Genomic DNA, 11955 nt, shown 5'->3' with positions numbered 1-11955 from the left:
GGCAGCAGGGTCGGTCAGCCAATGGAATGTGAGCTTTCTCCTCGCGACAGGGCCCCCATAAAACACAAGCACGCGCCCAGCTTAGTACTAGTACAGCAATGTGTGGAACACAAACAACCGCGACTAACACACTGACACACTGACACACTGGATTGAAACTTTTATTCAGCCCTGCAGCAACCAAAATCTAGGGCCACAGAGACCAGCGCTGGCCCACTGGATTCCCGTACTAGTAGGATGTCTTGCTGAACTATACAGTTGAGTCTCTCTGTTACAGGGACATGTGCTGCGGCGCGTGCTGCCACTGCCGTGCCGTGCCGTGCCAACTGACTGTCTCCTGTTTCCAAAACTAGCCAGAAAAAAAGGATACAAAGTAAAACGCCGAGGCCCAGCATGATTCTGATATCTTTCCCGGATCCCGAGACGCCTAGACAGACCACAACCCAACAGACAAAAGAGAGACACAGGGACAACCTGCTCAGGAGTTTGCACTCCTCCAAAACCACACACCACACCATTGAAAACAAAGATTAAGGGGCCAAGTCCTCAAAAACAAAAGCAAGTGGGAGAGGCCAGGCCCAGCGCTACGGTCAATTAATCCCTGACTGGGGCGAAAAGGGCGTCGACCGTTGTTCCGCTCGCACGGTCGTAGCTGGCCTCACTGAAGTTGTAATGGTGAGCCCCGTTCTCCCACCGGCTGTACTGGGGGCGCCCGTAGTCTGCAGTCGGGAAAGCATCCGCGTGCCGCCGCTTGTTGTGCGACAATGACGGTTCCGCCACCAGCGGTGGTCCACTGTACGGTCCTGCAGGTGCCGGGGGCGACGCGTACTCGACCTTGTGGTACGGAGAGTGGCGTGACTCCATCTTGTATGGCGCCAGTTGGTGCTCCGCCGTGGAGGGTGATGACAGATCCTTGTGTGCCTGGTACGGCTGAGTGCGAGGCGGCATCGGCGCGAGGGGCATTGCGCTGGAGGAGTACTTGCGCTGTGGCGCAACACCGTTTGCAAACTCCGAGATGGGCGGGAGGACAGTGTCCCTGCGCCGTTGTGTCTCCACGTCCGGCTCGAGCCTCGGGGCCAGTGTGGGTGGCGGCGGGTTCGCAGCCGGTTGTGGTCGCTGGTACGTCGCATCTCTTTGGACAGGGGCGGTCTGAGGCGTGTAAGCATGCGTGGGCGACAGCTCCGGCTTGTAAGAGTACGACGACCTGTGGCCGTAGTGCGGTCCGTTTGGCGGGTATGACGGCGAGCTTGGAACCGACTGCGGGTGAGCGTATGGCCCGGGTTGACCACCAAAGTTGAGATGCCTGTTTGCGGAGGGCTCAGATGCGGGGAATGGTGGCCTCGGAGGGGCGAAGTCCATCCCCGACTGGCGTCGGTGTAGGTCCTGGGGATATGGTGCGCGCTCCAGGCTCGCATTGCTGGAAGAGCGGCCGCGGGTAGTCGGGGTCCTCTCCGGGGGCGGCGGCACGGCGGTAGCAACCGCTGCCGCACGAGTGTACTCGTCGTCCCGAGCACTGGTATCCTTGCCCTTGCCCTTCTCCCTGCGTCTCATTCGAACATCGCGGCGGATGCGGACCCGGCAGCCTTGCTCGGCGACAGTGCGGCTCAGCTGTGTGCTCTCCTGAAGGCCTGGGAACTTCTTGGCGCTGTACACATCGAACTCGTCCGTATGAACCGTCGTTCGGAAGTTCCAGCAGCGTGCCTCCTGGCCGGGACCAGTATCGGGACCAACGATCTCGTCGGTGCCAGACATGTGCTCGTCGGCATCCTTGTCTCTGTCCTCCTTAACCTCCTCCATGAGGGAAAACGTCAGGTAGTACTTGCCCTCGTGGCGCACCGAAAGATCAGAAAAGATGAAATAGCCGGCCTCGGTTGGCCGGTCCAGCAGGATCATACTCGATACAGGCATGCCGGTGAGAACCGGGGGCGTGCCGGGTTGAGCGACTCGCCCGCTGCCCATGTCTGGGGCGTGGTGCAGATTGGCGTAGAGGAAGAAATCGGCATTGTAGGAGAAGGTGATGTCCTTGGCGTTCTCCCTGTGCGGGCCCTCGAATATCTTCATCTGCACCACAGGTGGTGGATCAACGGGTCGGCGATCGGCAGAAGCTGTGGTTGCCAGTCAGTCGGTGCTGCACGCGTGAAAGGGTGAAGGGTTTATTGGCTTGTCTCACACTTTGGGCCAGAGCCGCAGGCACGGGCCCGCTCCGGCTGCTGCAGGACCTGGAGGTCATAGTGAAGGCGACGACCATCGCGGGTGACTCTCGAGATGGTCATGATATCACCTTCCCTGGTGGGCGGCGCGGGTGGACCGAGGTTGACCACCATGTTTGCTGCTGCAGTCGTGCGTGTGCCGCACGCGAGTGGGAAATGGTGATACAGAACACCACACTGTGGCGGCGAATAGCACAATGTGAGAAAAACGTTGCACTGGTGCGAACAGCAGCGTCAAATGGTCCCGGCTGCTGGTGAGAGGGTTAGCAATGCTGTTCCTGACTGCTGTGCGCGGGCGATGTCATGGCTCAAGCGCCTGCCAGAGTTGTCACGATCGCAGGGCAGCCGAGCGGACAGGGTGAATGAGAGAGTGGGAACAGAAGGGGGAGAGACGACAAGGAGAGGTGAAGGTTGAGAGGCCGGGGACGGCCGGCGGGAGTAATAAGCTTACTCGCTTTGGGTGTGTTCTGGCTCTCCTGGGCCTGTATTCCTGTTGTGGTGACTGGCCGGCGGGCAATGCAAAGCAGGCCAAGTCAAGGCAAGACCCGGCGAAGAAGAAAACAAGGAGGGAAAGGCCAGTGCCGCTGTGATTGGGACGAGTGGAATTGAGTTCGGTCAAAGCGATGAAAGTGACAAGGCCGACCAGCTGGCTGCCGACAGAGCCACAACAGCGTTTCAAGACCAAAGCGACCCGCTCTCGGTACAGCACCGCAGCAAACCGACCGACTCCCTGGCGTGTGTGGTTGAAAAACCAGCTGGAGGATGCAACGAGACGGCGTGAACGGGGTCGAGGGCGACGGAGAGGGAAGGTTGGGAGAGGGAGAGGGAGGGAGAAGGATGATGGGTGAGTGCGGGCAACGGTAGGAGGATGCAAGATTGGTGGAGGACGAGGGTGGTGGTGGGTTCATCAAGAGGAGCGGCGCAGGAAATCGGGCTGGGATCAGCCCAAGGCGCCATGTACCTGGGTAGGTATCCCTGGTATCTAGGCTAGCGCCTCGCAGCAGCTGAACGCTGTTGGCTGCTGGAGGGGACAAGTGGGGACATGGCCATGGCCATGGCCGTGGGGAAAGAGGTGGGAGGAAACGCTGGACTGGGACCGGTGGGTCAGGTAGTCAAGTCAGCCTGTCAGCCTGCGTAGGCACGCCTGGCACGTCGTGTGGTGAGCCCATCTGGAGTCCTGGGCTCATGGGCGCCTGGGAGTGGGACAGACACCTGGGACGGACACCTGGGACAGACACACAGGCTGGGACATTGGGGACCTCTCAGCTGGGCCAGTCCCAAGGTTGCGGAACCAATGGGCATCTCGAGGCCCAGCAGTGAGAACCCTGGAAGCGTGTGCTTCCATTCCCCGGTGGAGCGTGGTCATAGCGCTGGGTGGGCTCACCCAGCTTGGCACCCTGAGGTTCCTTTCCGCAGGCGGCGGCGCCGGCAGGTACATGCCAGGGACTCGGGACATAAATTGGGCAGGGGGACCCGCCTGGGGGGACGCCTGGGGCCTGCCAGCTTTGGGTAAGCTTCTGCAGGCCGGACGGGATTTGAACCTTCCAACCTCGGGATAGCGACCCACACCCCAGGTAGCCAACCAAGTGTCTGCTCCGTGCACGCACTGTGCCTGCCCCCCCGTCGAGTCACATTTGTTTTTCTGCCTGACAGCAGCAATCTGTCTGACAGTCCGTCCCTGCAACAGTCTTGTCGCCACCATGGTTCGAAAAGGCAATGTCAAAAAGAAGAAGGAAGGCATGTGTGTCCATAGATTACGGGGTACCAGGACGCGTCTGATATGACGGCAAAGCTTAAAGGGCCGGCCTCTGCAGAACATCAGAGGCCGTGCCCATACCAGAGCGTCGCACGGCCGCGGTTCACCTCTGCCGCAGCAGTGCCCCAGTTTCAGGCGAGCCACCACTTCGCCCGACCCGCGCTGCTCACTTGTGACACTTGCTCAGTGCCTTTTGGAATGGGACGGGCATGAGGAATGGCCCGAATGGGGTCCTCAAACCAGCGGCTCGGTAACCAGCACCAAACACATCCTTCCTTCGTCTTTTGGGTCCTCGGCACCGCCCCAAGGTGTCGAATCAAAGCTTCCTTCCCCTCGGTCCAGCTGTCAGATGCACGCACACCTCCGCTTGCCGTCACCGAGTGCTGACACGCTGACACGTCTGTTGGTTTGAGTGGGACCAGAGGTGCACGTCTACTAGTACTGCGTACACTACGGAGTACGGAGTACCTCGCATCCTCAAGCCATGTGGAATCGCCATGTTGTAGCTACACAGTACCACGTCCGCACTCGCTGGGTGCTGGGTGCTAAGCAGGGGGGCGCGGGGCCTGGCCAGGCCGGCCCAGGGGGACGAGAGGGACGAGAGGGACTGAGGGACTGAGGGAGCAGGACGTGCAGAATCCTCGAGCCGCCGAAGTTTATTTGCGACCGCGTAACCTTGGAGGGCTGGCCAGGGCCCAGAGGCTGGGACTTGGCTGGGCGCTTCGCTTCGCTTCTCATAGCATCGCATCGCGTCGCACCGCACACCACTGCATTTTGCCACAGTGCGCCCTGCCGTGACAGCGCCGCCGCGGTCTGGGCACGTGCACTGTGTGAGTACATTACATGAGACCGATTCCCGACATGATGGGCGACGCACCCTGACGTGCTCTGGGCACGGCACCGTCGATCACAGCACGTCAGGCCTTGCCCTGTCAGCCTGTCCTGCCTGCCCTGCCTGTCCTGTCCTGCCTTTCTGCCTGCTTGACAGCACAGCATACACCTGTCCACAGCCCGCTGCCCGCTGCCCGCTGCCCGCTTTGGTGCCTGTTTGCCCTTCTCGTCGAACCAGCTCGGCATCCTGACATCCTGACAGGTGAGACGAGGGTGTGGAGAGCTGTCTTCCGGGATGATGGGGCACTCTGGGTCTGCAGAGGCCGGCCCAGCCCGCCCTGGGTTGTTGATCGCCCTCTCTCCCGTGTCCCTGGGCTGCCCATGACGACTCACGAGTCTCTCCAGGCATGTGCCGCACACTGTGCGCATGTGCATGCTGTCGCACCGAGGCTTGGTCATTTCGGGGAATCGTGGAAGCACTGCTCAAACAGCTCCGACCTGACGCTGGCCTGCCTGCCTGCCCTAGGTAGCTGGTATGGGCTGCTGGGCTGCGAGGTCGCAGGTGCAGGTGCAAGGGTAGGTAGGGGATGCGCTACCGGTGGCATACTGTGTAATAATTTGCGAGGAGCCCGCCCTGACTGACGGGACGACTGACAGCTGATCCATGCCACACTATACATGTTAGTAGTAGTGGCTTGTGCTCCCCCGTGCAGAGGTGGACCAGCCAACTGATGAGCGGCACTTGTCACATTCTCACGCTCTTTGTCCCTAGCCCGGATTCTGACAAGCCCTTGATCCCATCACCCAAATGCCAGATCTCAATGTCTGGAATTCGGAGCATCTTCGTTCAACTGTGACCCAGTATGGTGGGATTGACTACCGCTTGGGCCCCAGATCAGGACACCATCTCCGCCCGCGCACCGCCGAAGGCATCCTTGCTTGGCCCCCCTAATAATACTTTCGTGCACCTATATTCCATTGTCCTCCGCCAGCCGCTCACCATCCAAGGCCAATCTGTCGGCCGAACGAGTTTCCAAAGCCGGCCATTCCTGATTCATGGAAGCTTATTCCAAGCTCTCTGCTGACTCTTGCCGAGCCGTCTGGCTGTTCGATGTCAGAGTTTGAGCATCAACCATCTTCAGTCCTCGGGAGAGGTGCTCAGGCCGACCTACCTCTTCGCGGGCTGTCCGCGCATCGGTCCGTCTCGCACAGGCGCCCTGTCAAAGCTCGGGCGTCAACCAACAGACACACAAAGCTTGCCCTCACCAATCCTGCCCCGCCCCGAGACACCTGGCCGGCAACCCTTGTAAGGTCCCAAGGCCACGGCTCTGGATGCTAGACGGCCATGGTGGCTCCCGGTTGTTGAACCAAGGACTGGCGGGGCGAATGCAGCGACGAAGCCCTCCTCGTGTTCAACGCAATTGCATCAGCAGTGGTCAAGATTGTGGCACCCCCTCTTCTGCAATGTCGGGTGAGAAGGTTGGCCTCGCACTGTCCAAGCTTCAGAGCATGTGCGACACTGTGTCTCATTCTGGCACCATTCATCCGCCAGAAGAGGTAGATGGGCTGAGGGGGAGGGTAGAACGGTGGTGTCTGGCCGGACAAATTCCACGGCCTGCACGCCCTCATTCCCCCCGCCGAGGCCGCAGGGCCGTTGGCCGGTAGGGTTGGGTGGCACTGCATCATTGTGTGGTATCAAAGTACAACGTCGGGGGTCACGCCGGTTACCTGGATATGGGACACCTCCCTCGCCCGAATCGGGCCAGCGCCCATTCCTAAACCCCTCAGCAAAGAAGCCCAGCCAGTGGCCATTGGTCTGGACGACTCAGTCAGACTCGCCGGTCTGCAGCCCATTGGTCACTGCGTGGCCCCCAAGTACCGTGCCGATGGCTCGGGCTCTTCGCGTAGCGAACAGGCGACTAATGAAGAAGGCCGGTGCCCGGCTGACCTGCATGAACACAGTCAGCCATCTGCACGGGAGCTGCGAGAGCTGACAGGTCGGTTGGCCGGTGATGGGAGCAGCTAGTAGGAAGAAGAAAAGAAGGTGGGGAGATAGTACTCCTTTTTCTCAATTTTTAGTATCCCCATTCTGCCACTCTCCCCAACACCTCGCGTCGTCATACCCTGAGCTTGCCGTCCAGTGACGATCTGTGGCTGTCTTCGGCTGTCTTGGGCCCTGCTGTGCGACTCATCCGATGAGGGCCACCAAGTGCCTAGGAAAAATTCGCACCATGGAACATGTCGAGCCCGTTGAGCCCTCCGCGATGGAACTATCATCCGAACAATCTCACGTCTCGTCCATCCGCTGCCCTGAACGTAGACCGGCAGAGAGCCGTACCTGGCCATTTCCCGCAGCTCACCCACCATGCACCTACTGTGTACCCATGACGCCAACCCGGGCCGGGGGAAATTATCCAACCCTCACGCCTTAGTCCAAGACGACAGGAGCGAGCAAGTCGGGAAATCCGTGGGCTTCCTCACATACCACCACTGCGCCCGTCAGACGTGCTGACGGATCTGGTCTGCTCGTCTCCCACTAGCTCATGAACCCCTCCTCTGCCCCCAGAACGGCACCGGCCGGTTGGTGGCGTCTCGTACCGCCAACTAGACCAGGAGGGCGCCAGGCTGTCCTGATCGAGAAGCGGTAGGCGAGACAAGATTCTGTCTTCTCCCGTGTTCACTGCCGTGCCTCCCAGAGTTCCTGCAGTTCGAATACCTTCAATGTCGAGGCTGCTGGACGGCTTTGATAGAAGGGTGCTTGAGATGACTTCTTACCGGTGCCCTTTTTCCTTGGTATGAATCTCACGGGAAACGACTTGCGCTCGGCGCTCACTAGCGTAATTGATGGTTGCTCGCTGAGGTAATAGTGATCGTCGCTCAAAATTGATGTTGAACGTTCCACTACGCATGTGCGCGGCTCAAGCATGACTTCCGCCTGGGCCAACCAGGGCTTTTCCTACCGTCTTATTTTGGTGTGTGGGCATTTCAGGCGACGACATTTCCTCTTTGCATATGGTCACGTACGCGACGAGCGCGAGCCAGTCACTATTTCCCGCTTTCGCACAAAGAACCAAGTCGAGACGGGGGGCACTGCGGTCCATCCTTCATTCTTTCTGAACGGCGCCCAATGATACCAGAGAGCCCCCCCTCCCCCCACAATGCGGGAAACTGCTCCAGGTGCACAGCTTCTTCGTGCTTTCTGGGGAAGACACTGGCGTGAGGAGGTCTTTAGCAGTGAAACGAAAGACGAGTTTTGCTCGAGCGTCACATGCGCTCGCTGTCAGGCCACAGCATCTCAGTAGCGTGCGCAAGCTACCTGGGCGGTGCTCACTAGCCAACCCCGTATGTGATAATGAATCATTTCCTGGACTATAAAACTCATAAGCTCTTCTTCATGACTCCTGCCTTTCAATTCCGTGCCCCTTAACCCAGTTGCTCTCATTATCCTCTCCTATCCCAATTTCCTATCCCTTATGAAGTACTCCTTTTCTTTGGACTCCCACGTTGAGTCAATAAGTGGGCATAGGGCACAGCGTTTGTCAGGTGCCTTTTCGCGGCCTCCATAGATCTCAACTTGCCTCGCCTTCAAACCTCCTGATGAGAGACTTTTCTGTATGGGGGAAATCTTCCACGCCATCTGGTGCCTCTAGGTTCTATCTCTATTGTAATAGACTCAATAGTAGAATAGCTCTTTTGTGATGACCTCAAGAACACGCTTCCTGAAAGAAGGACGTGCAAGAAGACTGAAGTGTGGTACGTGAATTAGGTAGGTGGCTTGGAACCAAGCTAAACTTTGAATGCTTAAGCGGGGCCTCTGAACCAGGGTTTTCGGTCACTTCGAGACTGTATTATGTGGTTCCCTGCCCACCTATGAAGTGATATTCAAAAGATACGATTCTATTCGACTTCGTTGACACTAATAATCTCATGTTTCACGAGCCAGCTAGTCGAAATGCTCGAAATACTCTCTTATCTTGCAGTCCCCAGTACCACTCCCATTACTATAACGTTACCGGTTTCGCTTCTACCCTAGGTATTCTGCATACGTCCGAAGGCATACATTAATCAGATGGTATCTGTCCAAATCCTCATCCAACCTGGACCGGACTCATGAGCAGATCACTCCTTGACCTCCTTAACATGATCCCCAGTCTGTTTGCTACCTGGTGTCTTTGGCTCATAATCTTCCTGGTAGGTCATGAAGACATCATCGTTCACATCGCGGTGCCTCCACCAGAAAATGACAGTTTGCACGGCCAGTGCGATGGCCGGTGCAGCCCAGGCCCAGATCAGCGTGGGGTCAGTGATGGCCGGGACTAGGATCTGTCCCAATGCGCTGCTCAAAGCCGTCATGAAAAGGAACAGAGCTACAACGCAAGCCCTCATGTTCTCCGGGGCTCCTAATATATGTTAGTCAGTCCCGACCGAGCCCGAGGCGATGCATTTTGGACATCGCCAAACCACGACATATCGGAGAGGCGAAAACGAGAGAACTTGTACTCACGGGCGTAGGCAAGCTCATATGACGTGACGTTAACGAATATCTCGGACATTGCGCCGAGCGCGACGTTGGGGATCTGCAGCCAGATGGAAATGGGCGCCACTTCGTCGCAGCTGCTGGCAAAGTAGCCGCTGTTCCAGAACATGAGGGTCAGTGTGTGAATCAACTACGTATGTAACTGGGTAGGCAGGGAGCCCGTCAGCCGGGGCTGCCAGAGGGTCGCTCACCATGGGCTGGTAGCATATATGCGATACTGGACGATGGCACCAATTATTCCAGATATGGTTGCCAGTGTGAAGCCAAACGTCATCCGGCTGATACGTCCGAACCGAATCTTTCGGCGCTCAAGGAACGGATACACAACGTGTGCCATAAAGGGGGAGAACACTATGATAACCAGTGGGTTAAAATGACCCAACAGATCATTCGGTGCGCCGTCAGAGATCATGCTGGCGCCTTGGTTGCTCTGAACAGCACCAACGCCGCCGTCGTTCAGGTACCAGATAGGAATGTACAGGAAGATCTGAACTGCCTGCCAGGTGCGGCTAGTATCATCAACGTCCTTCTCCGAATACTCGACGTGGACGTCCCTCTCGGCCAATGTCGAGGGCCTCACATTGTTCCAAAGGCTCTTGGAGAAAACGTTGAATTTGCTCGCCTTCAACGCCGAGATGGTGATTCTGATGAACCGGTTCAGATCGGACCCCTCAGGCTTCTTCCTGACCGTCCGCTTGTACATGGCTGCCAAGAGGAGGGGCAGGAGGAAATACACGATGCCCGGCACCATGAAGGCGAGCCAGAAGCTGTGATATTTCTCAATGTACACAACAGCGATGGAGAAGAAGGCACCCACGTTGATGAAGGCATAAAACACGAGCATTATATGACTGATAGTCGTCTCCGGGTCGACGAGCACCTTCTCTCCGGACTTGAGCACCTTGGTGTACTCACGTTGGTACTGATACTGGTCGACAACCAATGGGGCAACATTCGGCTTGAAAAGACCGGCACCGAACGCGAGGAGAATAAAGCTGACAAGAAAGGGCGCAACACCCCTCCCGGCCTGCAATAAAGCCGGCGCGGCGCCTCCAATCATGATAACATGGGCAACGCCGCCGATAAAGACACCCCACACGATGGCTTGGTAGCGACCGATCTTGGTATCAGCGATCCAAGCGCCGAATATGGGGATAACGAAGGCCAGGAAGGTGAACAAGAGGCCGAGGGCTGAAGCAGCCTGTATGCCCATGCCGAGGGCGCCAGCATGGCTGTTCGGCTTGCTTGGATCGATGGCGCCGGTGCCGGGCCCGCCTTCAGGGAGCGGGAACTGCATATAGTTGTTGAAAGCGGCCTTTACTCCGTAGTAGGATGCGCGCTCGGCCATCTCGACCACGCAGAGGAACCAAGAGGTCATGGGGATGGTGTCCCACACCTTGCGCAGTGTCTTGCGCTCCTCCTCCGTGGGTGGCGGGTACCTCTCGTCGTCGATAAGGGCATGGCTGTGGTCTCCTTCCTCGATCGAGGACAGGCCCTGAGAATTCATGCTCTGGACATGGTGCGTCTTCTCTGGGTCATGAAAGCCCTGGTCCGCGTCCGGCTCGACGACCTTCTGGACATTGAGGCCGACGACGTTCTCGGCTGTGGGAATTTCCCCTGGTCAGTCCATCGAGACACGCTGTAGTGAACAGCAGAACACATACCCATATTGGCAGCCTTATCTCTCCCAGTGCTCAAGTGGGCAAATGATGGAAGAAAAGGTTTCCTTCTGGACTGTCAGCAGATTTGCAGATCTGGCGGATGCAGCTCAGACGCAGAAGTGCGAAGAGAGGGGAGCGTGCTCGCCCTTTAACCAGGGGTGCAAACATGCAGAGACTCGTATCTGCTGCCGTTATTGTCTGTAGCGAAGCGGTCTTTGCCTCCGAGCAAATGCCCTGACTCCTGACAGCTGCTGCCCAGAGGGGAACCTTGACCCACGCTAACTCCCAAGCCGGTAAACGAGCTTGGCCATGCTTGTTGCGCCATTGTGACGCTGGGGGTTACCTTTTGCACGCGGATCAGAGTGGTGTGCAATGCCTCGGCGGATGGTGGCGGCTGCATGGCTGTATATTGCGTGCTCGCAAGGGTGATAGCACCCACGACAACGTCTGAGTCGACGTAGGCGCGCCAAGAGCATTTGCTACAAGAAAAGCTTCCTAGCCGTGGCTTAAAAGGGAGATTATAACAGCGAGGTGGGGCATGTTCGTTGTGCGTATCCACTTTGACGAATTATTTCCCCCATGTTATTACAGAAGCTTAGAATATTTTTGGATTGGATTTCGGCATCTTGCACGGCCGATACATATACAAATATTTCGCCGCAAGGCCGCCAGCTGAAGCCCAGCTGCCGTGGACGTCGTCCACCCCCGGTCCCGGAATGTAATAAAGCAGAACAAGTACAAGAATGACGAGTCTTCTCATATCCATGTCAAAGCTATGTGGTCCATCATGCCTGTGGTCCTGAAAATTCCTGTGAGCAGGAGAGTAAGGGGGAGATCGTCGGATGGAGTCATCACTTTTCCATCTGCATTACTCGTCCAGAATGTTGTTGGGTTAGCCGCAATGGAAGAACTCCTTTCTTGGCTACTTGTTACTAAGTTTACATCTTGGCTGCCGATGTG

At 57.5% G+C, this 11955-nt stretch overlaps 3 protein-coding genes across 3 annotated transcripts; 1 reads left to right on the top strand and 2 right to left on the bottom strand.

The window, feature by feature from the left end:
- Nucleotides 1-145: 145 nt before the first annotated feature.
- Nucleotides 146-3329, bottom strand: KVR01_009987 (uncharacterized protein). The gene is made up of 2 exons (XM_044792521.1): nt 2171-3329; nt 146-2105 (listed from the first exon to the last, which is right to left on the bottom strand). Exons 1-2 carry the CDS (start codon nt 2322-2324, stop codon nt 595-597), a joined length of 1665 nt encoding a protein of 554 aa, XP_044641235.1. The 5' UTR covers nt 2325-3329; the 3' UTR covers nt 146-594.
- Nucleotides 3330-5528: 2199 nt separating this feature from the next.
- On the top strand, nt 5529-6791 carry KVR01_010010 (uncharacterized protein; the record flags this gene model as incomplete). Its single annotated transcript, XM_044789055.1, has 4 exons — nt 5529-5620; nt 6198-6418; nt 6603-6679; nt 6726-6791. The coding sequence occupies 4 exons, from the start codon at nt 5529-5531 to the stop codon at nt 6789-6791; spliced, it is 456 nt and encodes a 151-aa protein (XP_044641258.1).
- Nucleotides 6792-8722: 1931 nt separating this feature from the next.
- On the bottom strand, nt 8723-10996 carry KVR01_010117 (uncharacterized protein; the record flags this gene model as incomplete). Its single annotated transcript, XM_044781384.1, has 4 exons — nt 8723-9197; nt 9302-9429; nt 9526-10936; nt 10993-10996. 4 exons carry the CDS (start codon nt 10994-10996, stop codon nt 8917-8919), a joined length of 1824 nt encoding a protein of 607 aa, XP_044641365.1. The 3' UTR covers nt 8723-8916.
- Between the last annotated feature and the right edge of the window lie 959 nt (nt 10997-11955).

This window comes from Diaporthe batatas, assembly GCF_019321695.1.
Source record: "Diaporthe batatas strain CRI 302-4 chromosome Unknown Contig00012, whole genome shotgun sequence".
In the NCBI taxonomy this organism is placed as follows: Eukaryota; Fungi; Ascomycota; class Sordariomycetes; order Diaporthales; family Diaporthaceae; genus Diaporthe; species Diaporthe batatas.
Note: the sequence above shows the minus strand (reverse complement) of the source record. Positions and strands in the feature narration are given on the sequence as shown.

Excerpts from the sequence above, each read along its gene's own strand:
- KVR01_009987 (XM_044792521.1), bottom strand. The coding sequence starts at position 2,324 with ATGGTGGTCAACCTCGGTCCACCCGCGCCGCCCACCAGGGAAGGTGAT. Across the intron at positions 2,106-2,170 it reads CTGCGGCTCTGGCCCAAAGT|CTTCTGCCGATCGCCGACCC; the intron begins GTGAGACAAGCC and ends TGGCAACCACAG.